This window comes from Pygocentrus nattereri, chromosome 2 (assembly GCF_015220715.1).
Source record: "Pygocentrus nattereri isolate fPygNat1 chromosome 2, fPygNat1.pri, whole genome shotgun sequence".
Classification (NCBI taxonomy): domain Eukaryota; kingdom Metazoa; phylum Chordata; class Actinopteri; order Characiformes; family Serrasalmidae; genus Pygocentrus; species Pygocentrus nattereri.
The window spans coordinates 32986789-33005888 of record NC_051212.1 but is presented as its reverse complement, the minus strand read 5'-3'; the positions used below and the strand labels follow the sequence as shown (position 1 = coordinate 33005888).

The 19100-nt window shown below is 36.7% G+C and overlaps 1 protein-coding gene, 1 long non-coding RNA gene and 1 gene segment (V, D, J or C); all 3 read left to right on the top strand.

Moving 5' to 3' along the window:
- The first annotated feature begins 2180 nt into the window (after nucleotides 1-2180).
- LOC108414663 lies at nucleotides 2181-2493 on the top strand. Its single transcript, XR_001856896.1, has 3 exons — nucleotides 2181-2211; nucleotides 2300-2352; nucleotides 2470-2493. It is a non-coding gene; the product is annotated as an uncharacterized LOC108414663 (long non-coding RNA).
- On the top strand, nucleotides 2492-5122 carry LOC119264817. The segment is given in 5 exon segments: nucleotides 2492-2509; nucleotides 2948-3266; nucleotides 4294-4401; nucleotides 4532-4566; nucleotides 4745-5122. Coding segments are annotated over 5 exon segments (612 nt in total).
- A 3323-nt stretch (nucleotides 5123-8445) lies between these two features.
- On the top strand, nucleotides 8446-18921 carry LOC119262224. The gene is made up of 7 exons (XM_037533299.1): nucleotides 8446-8583; nucleotides 8738-9088; nucleotides 9191-9541; nucleotides 10434-10541; nucleotides 10660-10694; nucleotides 11209-11316; nucleotides 18851-18921. The coding sequence occupies exons 1-7, from the start codon at nucleotides 8517-8519 to the stop codon at nucleotides 18878-18880; spliced, it is 1050 nt and encodes a 349-aa protein (XP_037389196.1). The 5' UTR covers nucleotides 8446-8516; the 3' UTR covers nucleotides 18881-18921.
- The last annotated feature ends 179 nt before the right edge of the window (nucleotides 18922-19100 follow it).

Here is a 19100-nt window from a genome sequence, read left to right as displayed (position 1 = left end):
TGTGGAACAAACATTTTGTTTTGTCTTCACATCACTTCACATAAACATTTGAGGTCTATGATGTAGCCAATTAGTTTTATTTGATTTGGGATACTAGATTTATTCCTTATAGATATAGATTTATTTCCTTAATTGTATTTCCTCTTTTTTACTTGTTTGGAGCATTTTATATATATATATATATATATATATATATCGCTGTTATCGGAAGAAAACCCAGTATCTCCATTTTTAGTTTTTTCTGTTTTTGACGATTTTTTTCTTCAGTTTAGACAAATATTTTCCTTGTCCTATAAAGTTACCATTTTGGAGATCTGAGGTTTTGTTCCTATCTATCTATCTATCTATCTATGTATCTATCTATCTATCTATCTATCTATACTTCAAAACATGTCAGTTATAAAAGAAGTATAAAGGCTGTCATCTCCGAGTTGTGAGACAACTGAACCCCTCCCAACACTGTGACAACACCTCCCCCTGCTCTTCTGAAAATGAGAAAGAGACCACCCCCTGGACTGCTGCCATTTAACACATACAGAGCTGCTCTTTTAATTCAGGTCCTGATATGAGTTTCTCTTATGACTTCTGCAGTCTGTTTTGCTGGACCAGCATGTCTAGATATTTAACTTAAATAAAGCTTAATAAGACACCAATAAATAAAGCACCAGTTTGGTTGATCTATACTTCACCTCCTTAAACATTGTTTTGCCACAATGTATTACATCAAGCATTCCCTGCCCTGGTCCTGGAGCAGACACTGCCCTGCACACCTGTGATTTCTCAGAGCAGCCACAAAATCATATCCCTACAGCGCCCCCTAATCAGCCAGTCTTCTACAAAGTGGAGCTTCATCCTGCCTGTATGGGTGATTCCACCCTCACCATCACACGGCTTCTATTCTAGAGGTCAGTTTCCTGCATCTGGAGAATCTGCTTTTATCACGTATAAGAGGTTTAAATAATAAATAAATAAATGAATAAACTAATTTATGTTGACATATACATTACAACTAAACTAAATAGAATTGTGTTTCATTGAATATGAAGTGCAGCATGTTAATGAAAAGGCTTCAGTTAAAGATTAGTTCAGATGAAAGTTTTCACATATTCAACTTTCACATGACAACGTTTAGTTATTAATCTTAAGGCTTCACTAGTCGGTCACTACAGTGAAATATTTAGTAACTACTAAGAATCTAAAATGTAAGTGTATGGTTAGTTTATACGTGCAGTAATGAGAGCAGGACGGGCTGTTCAGCCACATCTCACTTCAGACTTTGGAGTTTTTTTAAAAGAATAGTTGTTAAGGTTCTGTTTAATCTTTTGATGTGGTTGGAAGTTTCAGCAGTTCATCCTCTACTGCAGGACATATGTGCCATCTACACTGTGGTCTCTGCTCTATATACACTCAGACATACGATTATAGATCACAGTAGGAAGTTTATATGAAGGGAAAAGCCTTTTAGGCAAAAGCAAAGCTAGGCTTCCTGAACCTCAGGGAAAAGTTTACAAACGTAAAAGTAAGCTGAGGTAAAAATGTCATGGCTTAGTGTAATTCTGGAACCCTGGAACAATTCCAACCCACAGCCCACCCCTGGAGACCAGAACAATCAGTTGTGTCTTTTTTGAGCTCTAAGCACATCTGTATAATTTCCCCACAGCTGTACCTGCAGGATCAGTGTTTACAGTGTCATCCTCAAACTGGAATTATATACTGAAACACAATTCAATGTTATATAGAAGGTTCTATGATGTCTTTTAGGAGATATGGATTTGATTGTGTGTTATACTGCTCAAGCCAAGTAAAATATTGCAAAGAACCATCTGGTGGGCCTCAGCAGTATTTAATATCTGCCTTTAGGAGCCTTTAGCAGTCGATAAATAAGCCTTCAGTTTTCTACACTGCTGTGTGTTGTGACATACTATTAATAGAAATGTTTGAAGAGAAGCTGTAACAAACAAACTGCAGCACATACAGAAAGTGTGACACACAACCGCAAAATATTTAACATTCAAATCTTGAGACAGTTCATTTGTAGTGATTTGCATATTAAGTTCTACATTTCTACACATTGATGTGAGTGGATGAGGCCTGATTCTACCTCCTTTTCTGAGAGCCAATCAGCTTTCAGCCCAGAGTTATAAAGCTGCTGTTGTATAAGTTTTGCATGCAAACGACATCTCAAACGGTTACTTTTAGCCTTCGAAAATTGTAAGTGAGCTGTATGTGTATGTATATTTTTGTCATTATCAGAAGTGTTTCTACAATATAACAGAATTGATATGTTTTTTCTTTGCAGGAGTTTGGCAATGATTCAATTGTATGCACTTGTTTTTGTCTCAACAGCATTAGGTACTGTTTAAGGTTCTTTATTTTTCAACATTACTGGACATTAATATCTTACTTGGCAAGCGCAGAGATTTCAAATAACAATACAGATGAATATTTTTTGTTTGTTTGTCCTTTTAGGTGGCACCTCAAATGATGCCCCATGTCTAAATGGACTGAAGTACATTCATCGTGGGAAAAATATTAATCTGAATTGCTTTTTTTCACCCGTTAATCCAGCAGCGACTGTGTGGTTCAAACAGACTCCAGGAGAAAAGCCTCTTCTCATTGCTTCTGCTTTTGGCAAATTACAAGTTAAATATTATAATGATTTTGACAAAAGTGGCCGCTTTAATGCATTTAGAGAGAAAAGCAGTTTTAATCTGAGGATCTCAAATGCAGAACCATCTGATTCAGCTACATATTACTGTGTATTTACATATTATGCAGATGCTACAGTATTAGACTGCACAGTATTAGTCCTCAAAGGTAGGTGCTAGTCTACAGTATACTACAAATCCTTCTACACTGTAAACCTTAAATCTACAACTGCATCTCAATCAATAATCACTTTTTTCTCTCTTTAGGTTCATCTTCAAGCCTCTCTGCTGTTCTCCAGCCTCCTGTATCAGATCCTGTTGAACTGGGACGAAATACAACTTTGCAGTGTTCAATACTCACAGATGTGTCTGCAGGAGATCACCGTGTGTACTGGTTCAGACATGGATCAGGAGAATCCCATCCAGGAATCATTTACACTCATGGAAACAGGAGTGATGAGTGTAAGAAAAGCTCTGAGACTGATTCTCCTACACAGAGCTGCGTCTACAAACTCCCCAAGAGAAACCTCAGCCTCTCTGATGCTGGAACTTACTACTGTGCTGTGCTCATGTGTGGAGAGATCATCTTTGGAGACGGAACTAAACTGGACTTTATACGTGAGTGCAGATCTTTTGAATCCTTTAAAGTAGCTTCAAACACAACTCAAATAAGAGAAACAGTATTCTGTTTTTGTAATGGTACAAATGTATTTTAGAAAAACTCTTTAAAAGACTTTACATTAATGCTATGTTAAAAATACAGAAAATGATTAAAGTTCAATAAGAGTTGCTAAAATTGTATTTATAAAGCAGGACAGGTCAGCGCTTCATTTCGGGATTCTGTTACATTAACTGCACATTTCATTCATATTTAGCTCACAGTTAATGCACTTTGTGAAAGCAGGTCACAGTTATATCTGTAGGTATCCTGGATCATATTATTCATTACACGCAATTTACAGCAGTTTTTTACGCTTTTCTGAACCGCCAAAAATGAAGTTTACATCCTGACACCCTGTCAACACACTGTGGCTACAAAATGCATGCAAGAACGTTACAATGGCAATTATAACTGCACAAAACTAAGACTTCCCATTCTGGTTCTCTTCAATTAGTGTTTTAAAAGTATCGGAATATTTACAGACATCTAGCATCTCATCAACAACTCAGTCTTTCTGAATGAAGTGATATTAGTATTTTATGAACTACTAAGTAGAAACAGTTTCTTGTATGAGATGATGCTTCTTTAGATGGTACATTTTTTTCATGCGCTCTAAATGTGGATGTTTTGTGGAATAATTAACCACAATAATTAACAATTACATGAGGGAATACATCTTAAATGCAGCAATGCTTTTCTTCACTTGCATGTACTCCCTCACTTGCAATGAAAATGCAATATCACTGACAACAACATGTAATCAGTAATAAAAACTACATACTGAGATTATAAATAACCCAAAGTATCGCTTGATTTTTAAAAATCTTGGATTTGCCCACTAATTGTCCTCAATTCATAGTCATTTATTTGATTATGGATTCTAGATACATCACAATTACGTTTAAGTATTTTTATGCTTTGTACATTTTTTTCTGTATTGCATTCATTACAAAGATATTAATAAGATCTGCTTTCCTATTGTAGAGAAAAGTGTTTTGGACCCAGCCATTCTTGCTTTAACAGCATCAAACATCATCTCCATAATTGTGGTTTTATTTCTGTATAGAAAATTACACCAAAGCCATCATGAAGGTGGGATTTACCTCTGAAATGGATATGATTATTTAATTTCTATTGATAACATATTTGAATTTTAAAAGTATTTTATAGCCATTAATGTACAAAATGGCTTTGACTGAGTTTCATTTATCTTTTCTTGAAGATGCTGCTGAAGGTCATGCAGTCCAAGCAAATCAGGTGATTTACTCATTTTCTGTTCTGCTAAATTCTAATGCGAAATTAAACTCCCAAGTCTTGATTTGTAAAAGAAAGTTCAAGATTATATTAACATACATCTTCTAAACTCTTCTGCTAAACTTTTATTTTGCTCAGTTAGTTTGCAGTAAAACCTGTTAAACACTTTTTCCTTATTCAGGGTGAATGTGATGAAGCTTTGAACTACGCAGCACTGAGTTTCACTAATAAACCACCGTCATCCAGAAGAACTAGAAGACAACAGAAGCCTAAAGACACTGAAGTTTACTCTCAGATCAAATTTCCCCAATAAAACTGAACAACTGAACAGAAAATAATTCTCTCACCTTTTACTGCGGATTACTCATAAAATATCAACTGAGGATATTTGGGTATTTGGTTTGATGCCGTGCGATCCAGTCTTCTTTAAGTTTCCAACCAAAGACAAAGTATTTGAGGATTAAAGTTTTGTACCTTGTTTATCCACATGTTACATATTTCTTGTCAATTTCCAATTGTAATTGTACGTCAGTGCTACATAATATCAGGTATGTACTTTCTGTCTTCTATGACTGACATTAGTGTGAAATTCATCAGCCTATTTTTAGTTCTGTGATGTTTATTATTAAACCAACCTTTATCATTAACATTAAATATGACTTTAAACTTTTCTAAGCAAAAATTGAGAATGTGGACAGAATCAATTGCTTTTTGACGCTGTTTTTTTTTTGACCGTCAAAATGATATCAATCATGTCAGAGATATACACCAATCAGGCATAACATCATGACCATCTCCTCATTTTTTACAGTCATTGTCCATTTTATCAGCTACACTTACTGTATAGGTGCACTTCATAGTTCTACTATTACAGACTGTAGTCCATCTGTTTCTCTGATACTTTGTTATCTATTGAAGAACAGGGTAAAAGGGGGCTAACAAAGTATCAGAGAAACAGATGGACTATAGTCTGTAATAGTAGAACTATAAAGTGCACCTATATAGTAAGTGTAGCTGATAAAATGGACAATGACTGTACAAAACGAGGAGATGGTCATGATGTTATGCCTGATTGGTGTATACATTAAAATGCAGGTGTAAATGCATTCAATACACATAAAAAAATTGAAATCTAACTTAAACTGCTTTAGACTGCGGTCTGAGTTTTAAAAAGTGTAAATGCATTTGTCTTTTCAACCCACACTTGACAACCAAAACTCCTCCCAACACTGTGACCACACCTACTCCTGCTCTTCTGCATATGAGGAAGAGACCACCCCCCGGACTGCTGCTGTTTGACACATGCAGAGCTGCGCTTTACTTCATTTCATAATGTGACTTCCTTCTTTGACTTCAAGTTCCACAGCCTGTTTTGCTGGACCTGCATGCCGAACAACTTAACTAGATAAAGCACCAGCAAATAAAGCACCAGTTTGGTTAATCCATACTTCACCTTGTCATTATTCACTGTCTTATTACAATATTTTACATCAGGGGTTCCCAACCCTGGTCCTGGAGCAGCCCCTACCCTGCACACTTTAGCACTTCCTCTGATGCAAATACACCTGATCCAAATAATCTCGATGTCAACAAGCCCTTCCTAAGCCAAGGAGGGTATGTTCTAGCAGAAAAACACAAAAGGTGTAGGGCAGGTTATCTCCAGGACCAGGGTTTGGAACCTTTCTTTTACATTATAGTAGACACGGCCCATCAGAAGCTAACTAGTTTAAAAGTCATCTGGTGAACGTCATGCATAGTTTTGACATTAGAGGCAGTAGCAAGGTTCAATGTGCAGGTTATGCTCAGCGTCTCTGGGACAGAGAACCAACGAGCAACTGAACCTGCAATTTGATGATGATATTTGTCAGAGCAGCTGTGTAATCACATCTCTACAGTGCCCCCTGGACAACCTGTCTCCTACAAAGTGGAGAGGTCTGTATGGAGAATTCCACCCCTCACCATCACACTGCTTCTATTCTAGGGGTCAGTTTACTGCATCTGGACAAATTGCTTTTTAACACTTCTTAGAAGTTTTAAATAGAAACAGTAATAAACTAATTAATCTTAAAATACACTAAAACTAACTAATCTTAAAATACACTAAAACACATTAACTATGACTGCATTGCAGCATGTCAATGAAACGTTTCAGTTAAAGGTTAGTTCAGATGAAACTTCACAGGTTGAGATGGCTTGTAATTCAATTATTAATCTTCACTAAGGCTTCACTAGTCAGACGCCCAGTGAATGTTTGGTAGCTACTTAGAGTCTAAAATGTTTGTTTATGGTTAGGTAAGGTATGTATATAGGAGAGCAAGACGGGCTGTTCAGACACATCTCACTTCAGAGTTTCCATTTTTTTAAAGAAGCTGTTAAAGTTCTGTTTAATCTTTTGATGTGGTTGGAAGTTTCAGCAGTTCATCCTCTCCTGCAGTAAATATGTTCCATCTACACTGTGGCCTCTGCTAAATGTACAGTCATATATGGGATGTAGTTCACAGGAGGAAAGTCAGAAAACTAAACATTTTACTTAACATTACATTAAAAATAATGTCATAATAGTAATGTGCTGTTGCTTTTAAAGAAATCAGGCTTCAAAGTTGCATTTTACTTAGAAGCACATGATGTGCTCAAATGCCTGAACAGATAAGCCTTGTGTTGGGAAAAGCCTTGCACAAAAAGTTTACAAATACATATGAATTCGTACACTTATTTCCAAGTTCCAGCAGCTCTCCTCACCATCCCATTTGTGATATAAAACAGTACCTGCGAGCAATACTCCATGTGAATTTCAGGTAAAATATCCTTACATTGTAAATATCTTAGCTTTTTTATTTATTTATAATTCTTTATTTTATTATTTTTAGTGAAGGATACAGTTTTTATTTTATATTTTTTATCTTATTTTTTGTTTAGTTTTAATATATATATTGTCTATATGGTAAAAAGTAACAAACTGTAAAAAAATCTTTTTTACTTATCTTAACAAAGATAATTAATAGTTAATTATATAAATAGATAATTAAGAGTTCATTCTCTTCTTGTTGCTGTCCCTTTGCTGCTGTAACACTGAGAATTTCCCTGTTGTGGAACTTATAAAGGATTACCTTATCTTATCTTATCTTATCTTATCTTATCTTATCTTATCTTATCTTATCTTAACTTATCTAAGAATCACATCTATAATCCCATATAAAATTATTGGCCGTATGTAGTTCTAGGCCAGTGGAACCATTCACACCCACATGCATGAAACACCCACATGCATGCACCCTAATGAACACACGCACTGGGGGCAGTGGGCACACTTGCCCAGAGCGGTGGGCAGCCCTATCCACAGCGCCCGGGAAGCAGTTGGGGGTTAGGTGCCTTGCTCAAGGGTACTTCAGTCATGGACTGTGAGCTGAGGGGATCGAATCGGCGACCTTCCAGTGCCCCCCATTGTTATGTTATGTAGAAGGTTGTTATATTACTTTATTTAAGAGTTATGGAAATGCTGTTGTGCTATACTGTTCAGTCCATTTAGAGTATTGCAATGAAATGTCTGCTTTATTTAACAATCAAACTTCAGCAAAATTCAAATTACCAAAATTATATTTTTGTTGTGGCAGTTTTCTTTACTACTATGTTTATTTTCATATATGAATCTAATGTCAATAGATGTTTGAAGATATACTTATTTAAAATTCAAAACTAGAGTTCATTTATGATGATTTACATATTAAGTTCCACATTTCTGGGCGGGGCAGGTAGGTGGGGCCTGATTTTACCTCCTACTGTTATAGAAGCCAATCAGCTCTCAGTACAAAGTTATAAAGCTGCTCTTCTATAAGTTTTACACACATATTTACAAATTCTCTTACTTGAGTGAGAACTCAGAATTAGTTACTTTTCAGCAACACAACATTGCACATGTTAGTATTATAAGTAGATGTATTGCGATTTTTCAGGGGATGCATAACTTGAAGAGTTTGGCAATGATTCCATTTTATGCATTTGTTTTCCTCTCAACAGCTTCAGGTACTGTTTAAGCTTTTCTTCATGTTTTTAATGTTTTATACTTGTAATGAAGTTCAATTTGCTTACTTAACTAACTTCGTCACACTTTACAGCTCTTCATGATTTTTTAAAGTAGCAGTACAGTTTACCTCTTTCTTATTGTTTTGTCTGTTAGGTGGCACATCGATGACTGACTCTCAGTGTCTAAATGGACTGAAGTACCTTCAATGGGGAGAAAATATTCATCTGAATTGTTTTTTTTCATCTGCTGACACCGGAATGATTGCATGGTTCAAACAGACTCCAGGAGAAAAGCCTCTTCTCATTGTTTCTGCTTTTGGCAATTTACAAATTAAATATCACAATGATTTTGACAAGAGTGGCCGCTTTAATTCAGCAAGAACAAAAGACACTTTTAATCTGAGTATCTCAAATGCAGAACCATCTGATTCAGCTACATATTACTGTGCATTTGCATATTATACAGAAGCTACATTATTGGACTGCACAGTTTTAGTCCTCAAAGGTAGGTGCTAGTCTAGAACAGTATGCTACAAATCCTTCTACACTGTAAACCTCAAATCTACAACTGCATTTCAATCAATAATCACTTCGTTTCTCTCTTTAGGTTCATCTTCAAGTCTCTCTGCTGTTCTCCAGCCTCCTGAATCAGACACTGTTGAACTGGGAGGAGATACAACTTTGCAGTGTTCAATACTCACAGATGCGTCTGCAGGAGATCACAGTGTGTACTGGTTCAGACATGGATCAGGAGAATCCCATCCAGGAATCATTTACACTCATGGAAACAGGAGTGATGAGTGTAAGAAAAGCTCTGAGACTGATTCTCCTACACAGAGCTGCGTCTACAAACTCCCCAAGAGAAACCTCAGCCTCTCTGATGCTGGAACTTACTACTGTGCTGTGCTCATGTGCGGAGAGATCATCATTGGGAATGGAACTAAACTGGACTTTGCAGGTAAGAGAAGATGTTTACTTGCAGTATCAAGATTTTCATTACTTCTCTATGCTGGAATTACACAGTGTTTTGAGACTAAAATGATGAAATTAGATTATGATGAGGGTTGTAACTTAATGTCTCGTAGTTTTTAATGCTCAGTCCCATTTATATTATTATAATTATTTTTTTTTTGTGGCTGTCATACAAAAACCTTGTAAATCCATTTTTGTGTTCTTAACAGGGAAAACACCAGTTACCCCTTTCATTGTCTTCATTGTCTCACAGTAAATGGATAAATAGAAATAGTGAAAAATTACTTGCTAAAAAACCTTGGTACAGTTTTGGAGATTTATGTAAATTTCATGATGAGTGGACTAAAAGAAATTACTTAAAATGACCTGGAAAAAAGTCTTATTGGTCAGATTGGTTAGATTCAATTCAAGAGTTTTATTTTAATATGCACAGCAGAAACAGGCAGTTACACTGTACAATGAAATTCTTACTTTGCTGTTCCTCCATTCACCAAATAAAATCTTAATATAATCTTAGAATAAAATAAAAGAAAAATAGAAAAAAAATGATATATATTTAGAGTTTTTAGAGTTATATATATATATATATATATATATATATATATATATATATATATATATATATATACATAACTCTAAAAACAAAAGTAAAATAATAGTAAAAAGATTGACTTACATTAAAAGTAAAGTATGTAAGTATGATTTTTCCTTCTCCTGTAAGTTGTCATTTTGGAGATCCGAAGTTTTCTTCCAGCAAAAGCGATCTATCTATCTATCTATCTATCTATCTATCTATCTATCTATCTATCTATCTATCTATCTATATATATAAATTAATTACATAGTTACAATGATTATAATTTTCTTCATTATTATAGAGAAAGATGTTATGGACCCAACCCTCATTGGTTTAGCAGCGTCAAACATCATATCCATGGTTGTGATTTTATTTTTATGCAGAAAATTATACAGCAGTCATCATAAAGGTAGGTTTTTCCTCTGAAACTGATATTGCATATCATTTTTACTATTAATTATTTATCTTTGCAGGCCGTATGAATGCAATACTGCATGTTTAAATGGTTTGCTTGTCATTTGTTGAAGATGCTGCTGAAGGTCACACTGTCCAAGCAAACCAGGTGATTAATTCACTTTATTCTAATTTCTCCAAATTAAAGGAACTTTCTCATTGACTTGCCACTTTTAATTGTCATGTGTTTTTGTAAAGAAGCATTACAAAATCTTAACAAATGTATACGTTTTTAGGTCATATGCGGGTTCAGGACATATTATTTGTGTTGATATTAAAAATGTAATGAATATAAATTGTAATGTGTGATGCCTTGGGATTTTAGATTCACAATTGCCTTTAATGTACAGTATATCAGTCATTTCGCTTAAGAATACTGAAACCCGATATCAGATTTATTACACGTTACGCTGCTCGCTATGTATAACTGCTTGTAAAAATATTCTTTCTTACATTCTTTTAAGATTATTCAGCGAAAAACAAAAAGTCTTAGACTGTGATCCATTCTACACCATATCAGCCATTCACATTACGAAAACTGAAGACTGATTTATTCCACATTCTGAAATGATCTGTTGCTCATTGTGTATAACTGCAACATGTGTGTTTGTGTGGTCTGTCAGGCTGAAGACACTGATGTCTTGAACTATGCAGCTCTAAGCTTTGCTCAGTCGTCCTCCTCAAGAAGAAGCAGAGCAAAGAACAGCAGTGATCAGCCTGTGTACACACAGGTAAAGACCCATCAGTAGAAACAACGTCAGAGTTACAATCAAACCTGGAAATGTGACATTTCACAAATGTTATCTGATGTCATAATTTATATAAATCACTGTACCTCTCTACTTGCCATTTTCACAGTGAAAAAAAAGCTAAGTTATTTCTTCTAGTTTCACTTTACAGATATTTCAATCTATTATAAATATGTTTTTTTGTTTGTATCTATAATGATTATAATAAAATTAGCTGATTTCAGAAGATGGCTTTGAAAGAATCAAGTGTGGTCAGGTTTGCGTTAGGATGCTTTCCTATTGAAGCTTTGACATAAACTACAACATTGCTCATTCCATGTCAACTCATCTAGGGCCTGTCCAGTCATTTAATGGGTTTTCTTGAATAAATTCAAGGGGAAAATGAAATACAACGATATTATAACAACTGTGAACACTGTTTGATTTGAAGTGTATTAACATGCATGAATTAAAATAGATGTTAGAACATTGCTGTGAGGATTTGTTTGCATTTAGCAGCAAGAGCATTAGTTAGGTAAGGTAGTGATGGTAGATGATTAGTTCTTGGTCACAAACTCTATTTCAACTCATCCCAAAGGTTCCATCACACTAGAGAACACAGTTGTACTGCTCCACACCTCAGTGCTGGAGGGCTTTATACCCTCTAGACAATGCTTGGAACTGGGCATGGTCACCTTAGGCCCATGTGTATCTGCTTGAGAGTTTCTGGGGCTTTTCTATGGAGATTATGCAAGCTATGTGTATGCAACTGAACACCTGTCAGCAGTGGGTGCATCTTAAAGTAGCTGAATCACTGATTAGAAGAGGTGTCTGGATGCTTTTGGACACCCCCTTGCTATCTTTTCTATATACATACATTCAAGCTGCCCTTCATTTGGTGTAACATACATTATACCACATGCTTAATGTTCTAAGGTCAGTAACACTACCTGTGGCTTGGCTGATTTTACTATGTGCTGTGTCTTCAAGAAAAAAATACCTGTGCTGGTATTCATCCATCACCATGATGAACATGTACAGCATCAGAAACACTGATTTGAGAACTGTATAACAAAAGAACTGTATTGAGAACACTCCAGAGAACACGTCTCCACTGCTCTAGAGTCCAGTGGCGGTGCTTTACGCCACTGCATTCGACGATTTGCATTGTGCTTGGTGATGTAAGGCTTGGATGCAGCTGCTTGGCCATGGAAACCCATTCTATGAAGCTCTCTATGCTGTTCTTGAGCTGATCTGAAGGCCACATGAAGTTTGGAGGTCTGTAGTGATTGACTGCAGAAAGTTGGCGACCTCTGCGCACTATGTGCCTCAGCATCTGTTGACCCTGCTCTGTCACTTTATATGGCCTACCACTTTGTGGCTGAGTTGCTGTCATTCTCAATCACTTCCACTTTGTTATAATACCACTGACAGTTGACTGTGGAATATTTAGTAGTGAGGAAATTTCACGACTGGACTTGTTGCGCAGGTGGCATATTATCACGGTACCACGCTGGAATTCACTGAGCTCCTGAGAGCGACCCATTCTTTCTCTAATGTTTGTAGAAGCAGTCTGCAGGCCTAGGTACTTGGCTTTATACACCTGTGGCCATGGAAGTGATTGGAACACCTGAAGTCAATGATTTAGATGGGCGAATTAATTATTTTAGAAATGTAGTGTACAAAGCACTGAACTCAAGGGGAAAATCACCTCTAGCCATAAGAGTTACCCTCACGTTAACCAACTCATAACATAAAACACCCACACCCCAGACACAATACACCACACATTTACACCAACAAACAGCATTTAAACAAAACATTACTGCCCCCTTTGGGAGGGTGTATGTCTATCATGGCCTGTTTCATGGCTACCTGTGCTTCTCGGGGGCAGCGCCAGCCAGTAGTGAGTGACTACAACATCATTAATTATTTGAAGTTATTTCTGAAATAAAGACTGTATTAATTTTAGCCTTATTTTTTTGTTTGCATTTGCATAAGAGGCCTCCCAGAATTTTAGTCACACACAAAAGCTGCAAAATGCACCTTCAATGGTTTGGGTTATGTGGACAACTGGTCCTCATTCTGGGAGCAGCCAGCGCTCTACCGGAAGGATGGGCTTCACCCTAGTCGTCTGGGATCCATTGTCCTCTCACGGAACATCGAGAGGGCCATCCACTGACTTCAAAGGGAAGGCCACATAAGTAGCGTCAAAAATAGAAACATTACTGCTAGAAATAAGTCGTTTGTAACTTCATTCATATCAGACCAGTTACACCAGTTTGCAATGACCGCACCTTTGGTCTAAAACTAGGACTGCTTAACATAAGATCCCTTACATCTAAAGCCATTATTGTAAATGAAATTATTACAGATCACGATTTCGATGCTCTGTGCCTCACAGAAACGTGGATTAGACCCGATGAGTACCTTAGTTTAAATGAAGCCACTCCCACAGGCTACAGTTATGCACATAGCCCTTTTTTAAGCTGCTGGGGTGGAGGTACAGCAACCATTCATACTAAAACTTTAGGCGTGAGCCAGAAAGTAGGATATACATTCTCTTCTTTTGAAGTTCTTTTACTGAATATACTCGATCAAGGAACAAATCTAATTTAGTGGTAATGTGCATTCATCACCATGTTATCATGTCAAGTGAACTATAACTTCCTCCACAGCTGGCAGCTTTATCAGAAACCTTCCTCATTTATCAGGTTCTGTCAGCTGCCCATCTAATCCCACCGAGTTAGACATTATGACCAAATTCCTAGAGGATACTTTTCAATCTACCCTAGATAGTGTGGCCCCATTAAAAAGTAAAATAGTACAGCAGAAAAAATGGGCTCCTTGGTATAATGATCACACTCAAGCTTTAAAACAGACTGCCAGACAACTAGAGCGAAAATGGCGTCTGACTAAGTTAGAAGTGTTCCAGTCCACCTGGAAGGAGAGGCTTATAGACTATAGAAGAGCTCTTACTGCAGCACGCTCAGCTTCTCTCCTCTCTCATAGAAAACACTAAGAACAATCCTAGATTACTATTTAGCACAATTTCTAAAATAACAGAGAACAAAAAAGTCACTGAACCCCAGATGCCATCAGTCTATAGCAGCAATGATTTTATGAATTTCTTTAGTGATAAAATAAAAAAAATTAGGCAGAAAATTCTGAACACACAGTTAAACTCCACAAACCTGCTTTCTCCAAATGCCAGTCTAGACCCTGAGGATATTACAGTCACTGCAGAGAAGCTAGAATCGTTTACCGTACTTCAAGAAAATGAACTAGTTAAAATAGTTTCTTCTGCAAAATCATCTACCTGTATTTTGGACCCAATCCCTACAGGTCTACTCAAGGAAATCTTACCAGAAATAACCAAGCCTATTCTGTCAATAATAAACTCCTCTCTTAGCCTTGGATACATCCCAAAAACTTTTAAACTTGCAGTAATTAGACCGCTGATTAAGAAAGCGAACCTCGATCCCTGTGAACTATCAAACTATAGACCCATCTCAAATCTCCCCTTTATATCTAAGATCCTGGAAAAAGTGGTAGCAAAACAATTAAGCTCTTATTTGCATAGGAATCATCTACATGAAAAATTTCAGTCTGGTTTTAGGCCACATCACAGTACAGAAACAGCACTAGTAAAAATTGGAAATATGTCTTTACTAGTCCTGCTTGACCTTAGTGCAGCATTTGACACAATAGACCACTCTATCTTACTAGATAGACTAGAAAACCTTGTAGGGGTAACAGGAACAGCTCTTTCCTGGTTCAGGTCATACCTCACTGATCGATATCAGTTCGTTAAAGTAAAGGGTGAATCATCTGTCCTTGTAAAAGTAAAGTATGGTGTTCCACAAGGGTCTGTTTTAGGACCTATATTATTCACAATATATATGCTACCATTAGGCACCATTATCAGTAAACACGGCATAAATTTCCACTGCTATGCCGAAGACACTCAGTTATATATATCAAGCAAACTGGATGAGAAAATTAAACTTGGCAATATTGAGGACTGTGTAAAAGATTTAAAAGAATGGATGTCAAGTAACTTTCTGCTACTTAACTCAGATAAAACAGAGGTCCTTCTTCTTGGTCCAACATATGAATTTGCACATGGTTATTTTGGCATGGTTTGAGTATTACCTATAAAATATTACTTTACTAAATTCAATGTTCAGTAAAGGGGGTGATGTGTATTGTTGATGTGTCTCAATACATGCATCTCACCACAGCACAGTAGTACGTTCCAGCATCAGAGAGGCTGAGGTTTCTCTTGGGGAGTTTGTAGACACAGCTCTGTGTAGGAGAATCAGTCTCAGAGCTTTTCTTACACTCATCACTCCTGTTTCCATCCATCAGAGCAATCAAACACAATCTCTAAACTTGTGAGAGAAACCACAGACAAATCAACAGTGACTATAGATGAGGTACAGAGTTCATTGGCTGTAAGTAGACCAAAGGTGCACTATATATATATATATATATATATATATATATGTCTAAATAAAATAAAATTGGCCTGATTGGAAAGCTGGGAAAGAATGGGAAAGTTACAATAATACAGTGCCCTCCATAATTATTGGCACCCCTGGTTAAGATGTGTCAAAAGCCTTAAAATAAATTCAGTTTTTATTGTGGAAACATACTGTCACACTGAAAATTGTAGAAAAATGTAACCTTTAACTCAAGTAGAGTTTTAGGGGGAAAATAAAATCCCTGACTAAGAAATAATTTTTCTTCATAAAATCACCTGTTCCACAATTATTGGCACCCCTAACAATTCTTAGGAAATAAATGTAATTAAAGAATTTCTGTCACTTCTACAGTAGTTTACGAAGTTAATCAAAGTATGTAGGAACATTCAATTAGCAATTCACAACTTCCTGTTTCCCTGGGGTATAATTATGACGTGACACAGAGGCCATTTCTCTTCAACATGGGAAAGACAAAGGAACATAGCATTCAAGTAAGGCAGATGTGTGTTGACCTTCACAGGTCAGGCAATGGCTACAAGAAAATAGCCACTCACCTACACCTGTCCGTATCTACTGTCAGAGGAATTATTAAGAAGTTTAAAACAACTGGAACAGTGGTAAATAAGTCTGGACGAGGACGCAAGTTTATTTTGCCACCACGCACAGTGAGGAGGATGATAAGAGAAATAAAAAGTTCTCGAAAGCTCACTGTTACGGAACTGCAACAAATGGTAGCATCTTGGGGTCACGAAGTCTCCAAAACAACCATCAGACGCTATCTACACGCCAACAAGCTGTTTGGGAGGCATGCACGGAAAAAACCTTTTCTCACTCACAATCATAAACGTAAACGTTTGGAGTTTGCTAAGCAGTACTGGGACTTCAACTGGGACCGTGTGCTTTGGTCAGATGAAACAAAGATAGAGCTTTTTGGCAACAAATGCTGTAAGTGGGTCTGGCGTAACATAAGAGCTGAGTATGCAGAAAAGCACCTCATGCCCACTGTGAAATACGGGGGAGGATCAGTGATGCTGTGGGCCTGCTTTTCTTCCAAAGGCCCAGGGAACCTTGTTAGGGTGCATGGCATCATGAATGCTTTGAAATACCAGGACATTTTAAAACAAAATCTGGTGGCTTCTGCCCGAAAGCTGAAGATGGGTCGTCACTGGGTCTTTCAGCAAGATAATGACCCTAAACATATGGCAAGATCTACACAGAAATGGTTGACCACACACAGAATCAAGCTCCTCCCATGGCCATCTCAGTCCCCAGACCTTAACCCCATTGAAAACCTGTGGGGTGAGCTGAAGAGGAGAGTGCAGAGGAGAGGACCCAGGTCGCTGGATGATTTAGAGAGATTGTGCAAAGAGGAATGGTCGAAGATACCTCTTTCTGTGTTCTCCCATCTTGTGAAACATTATAGGAGAAGATTAGGTGCTGTTTTGTTGGCAAAGGGGGGTTGTACAAAGTATTAACATCAGGGGTGCTAATAATTGTGGCACACATTATTTGATGTTAAACAATTATTTCTTAATGTGGGATTTTTTTCCTACTGAATAAATGCACTTGAGATAAAGGTTGGATTTTGCTCTTTTTTCCATCGTGGTCCTATATTATTTAAAAAAACCCTCAATTTATTAGAAGCTAAAGAACACATCTTAACCAGGGGTGCCAATAATTATGGAGGGCACTGTATAAAATGGCACCTAAATGTTGCCAGAAGGCATCAGAGTGATAAAGCTAAGACATAAAAAATATAAGAATAATGCTTTTAGTCTTAAGTTGAAGCTCAATGTGCAGTGCATCTATCAAACCACCTGTACTTTAAGAGAAACACCCAAACAGTGAAACACGTATCATGCTGAGGGGATGGTTTTAATCAGGAGGCTCAAGTCAGACTTATTGTGGGGCCTATTCCAGTTTATTATAGTCTAATACCATATGCAGACTAATACAGTAAAACACACACACACACACACACACACATTATCTTATCCTCTTGGATTGTGGGGGTGCTGGAGCCTATCCCAACAGTCATTGTGCAGAAGACTAGAAACACCCTGGAGAGGTGACCAGTCTATCACAGGGCAGAGACACACACACATTCACACCTCAGGCCTATTAAGCATCTCCAATTGGCCTGACTGCATGTCTTTGGGCTGTGGGAGGAAAGCCACACGGACACAGGGACAACATGCAAACTGCACATATAACATAGCATAACATAGTGTAATACATATAAAGTAAAATACTATGTAAGTTGGGGTAATACATTGTACAGTGTAATGTAGTATATACAACTGCACTGTGGAAGAGGCTTTTCAAAAACCTTGTACACTATGAAGCTAAAGAAGCATTTGCCATAGGAGAAAGCACAGGGCCAGTGTTTAGATACATAAATATCTTAGAACTGAGCAAAGTTAGTAAAGATGCTTTTTCAAGCACTTCTAAGACTCTGAGATCCTGAACAGTCAGGTTGCCATACACTTTCTATGGTGCAGTTGTGTAGAAGAAGACTAGGAACACATTAGCTATGAAGCAAGCAAGCAAGCAAAGTTTATTTATATAGCGCTTTTTACAAAAGGTGTTGTCACAAGGTGTTTTAAATAATCTTAGTAACTACATAACAATGATACCCATGTTACATTATTCTATTATTTACATCAGGAAACATTTGACTGCAATAATTATTTTTGTTATTCTTGTTATTTTTATATATTTATTTCATTTAATCACTTTTGTTGATGAAAGTAGTGTCTAGTGGTGTGTGTGTGTGTGTGTGTGTGTGTGTTTTCATGTACTATGTAATATGTTATATGATATATAATATAATATATATATATATATATATATATATACATATATATATATATATATATATATATATATATATATATATATATATATATATATATATATATATAATATATATATAACTCATGTGATATGAGTCTATTGTATGAAGCTAACAGGTTGTTTTTCTGTGAGACATTTATGTTCTACTTCTATTGCTTTTCCTGATAATACAACCCATTTTTTGCCTTATTTAGAGCAATTTCAAAGGAATAATCCTGAAATGAAGGCTAGCAGATGGTAGCAGAGAACTGCAGGTAGAGTTTACACTCATCATTATCGTTCATAAGTATCATTCACAAACATGATGCCTTTTGTTGCTCCTTTTTCTTATGCCCACTGGTGTATTTGACCCTGTTTTAATAGTAATTTGGATCATGGACCACCAAGACCAAAACCTGCCTATTTCAAGTTCATTACTACAACGAAATGGGCTGGATCTTGGCT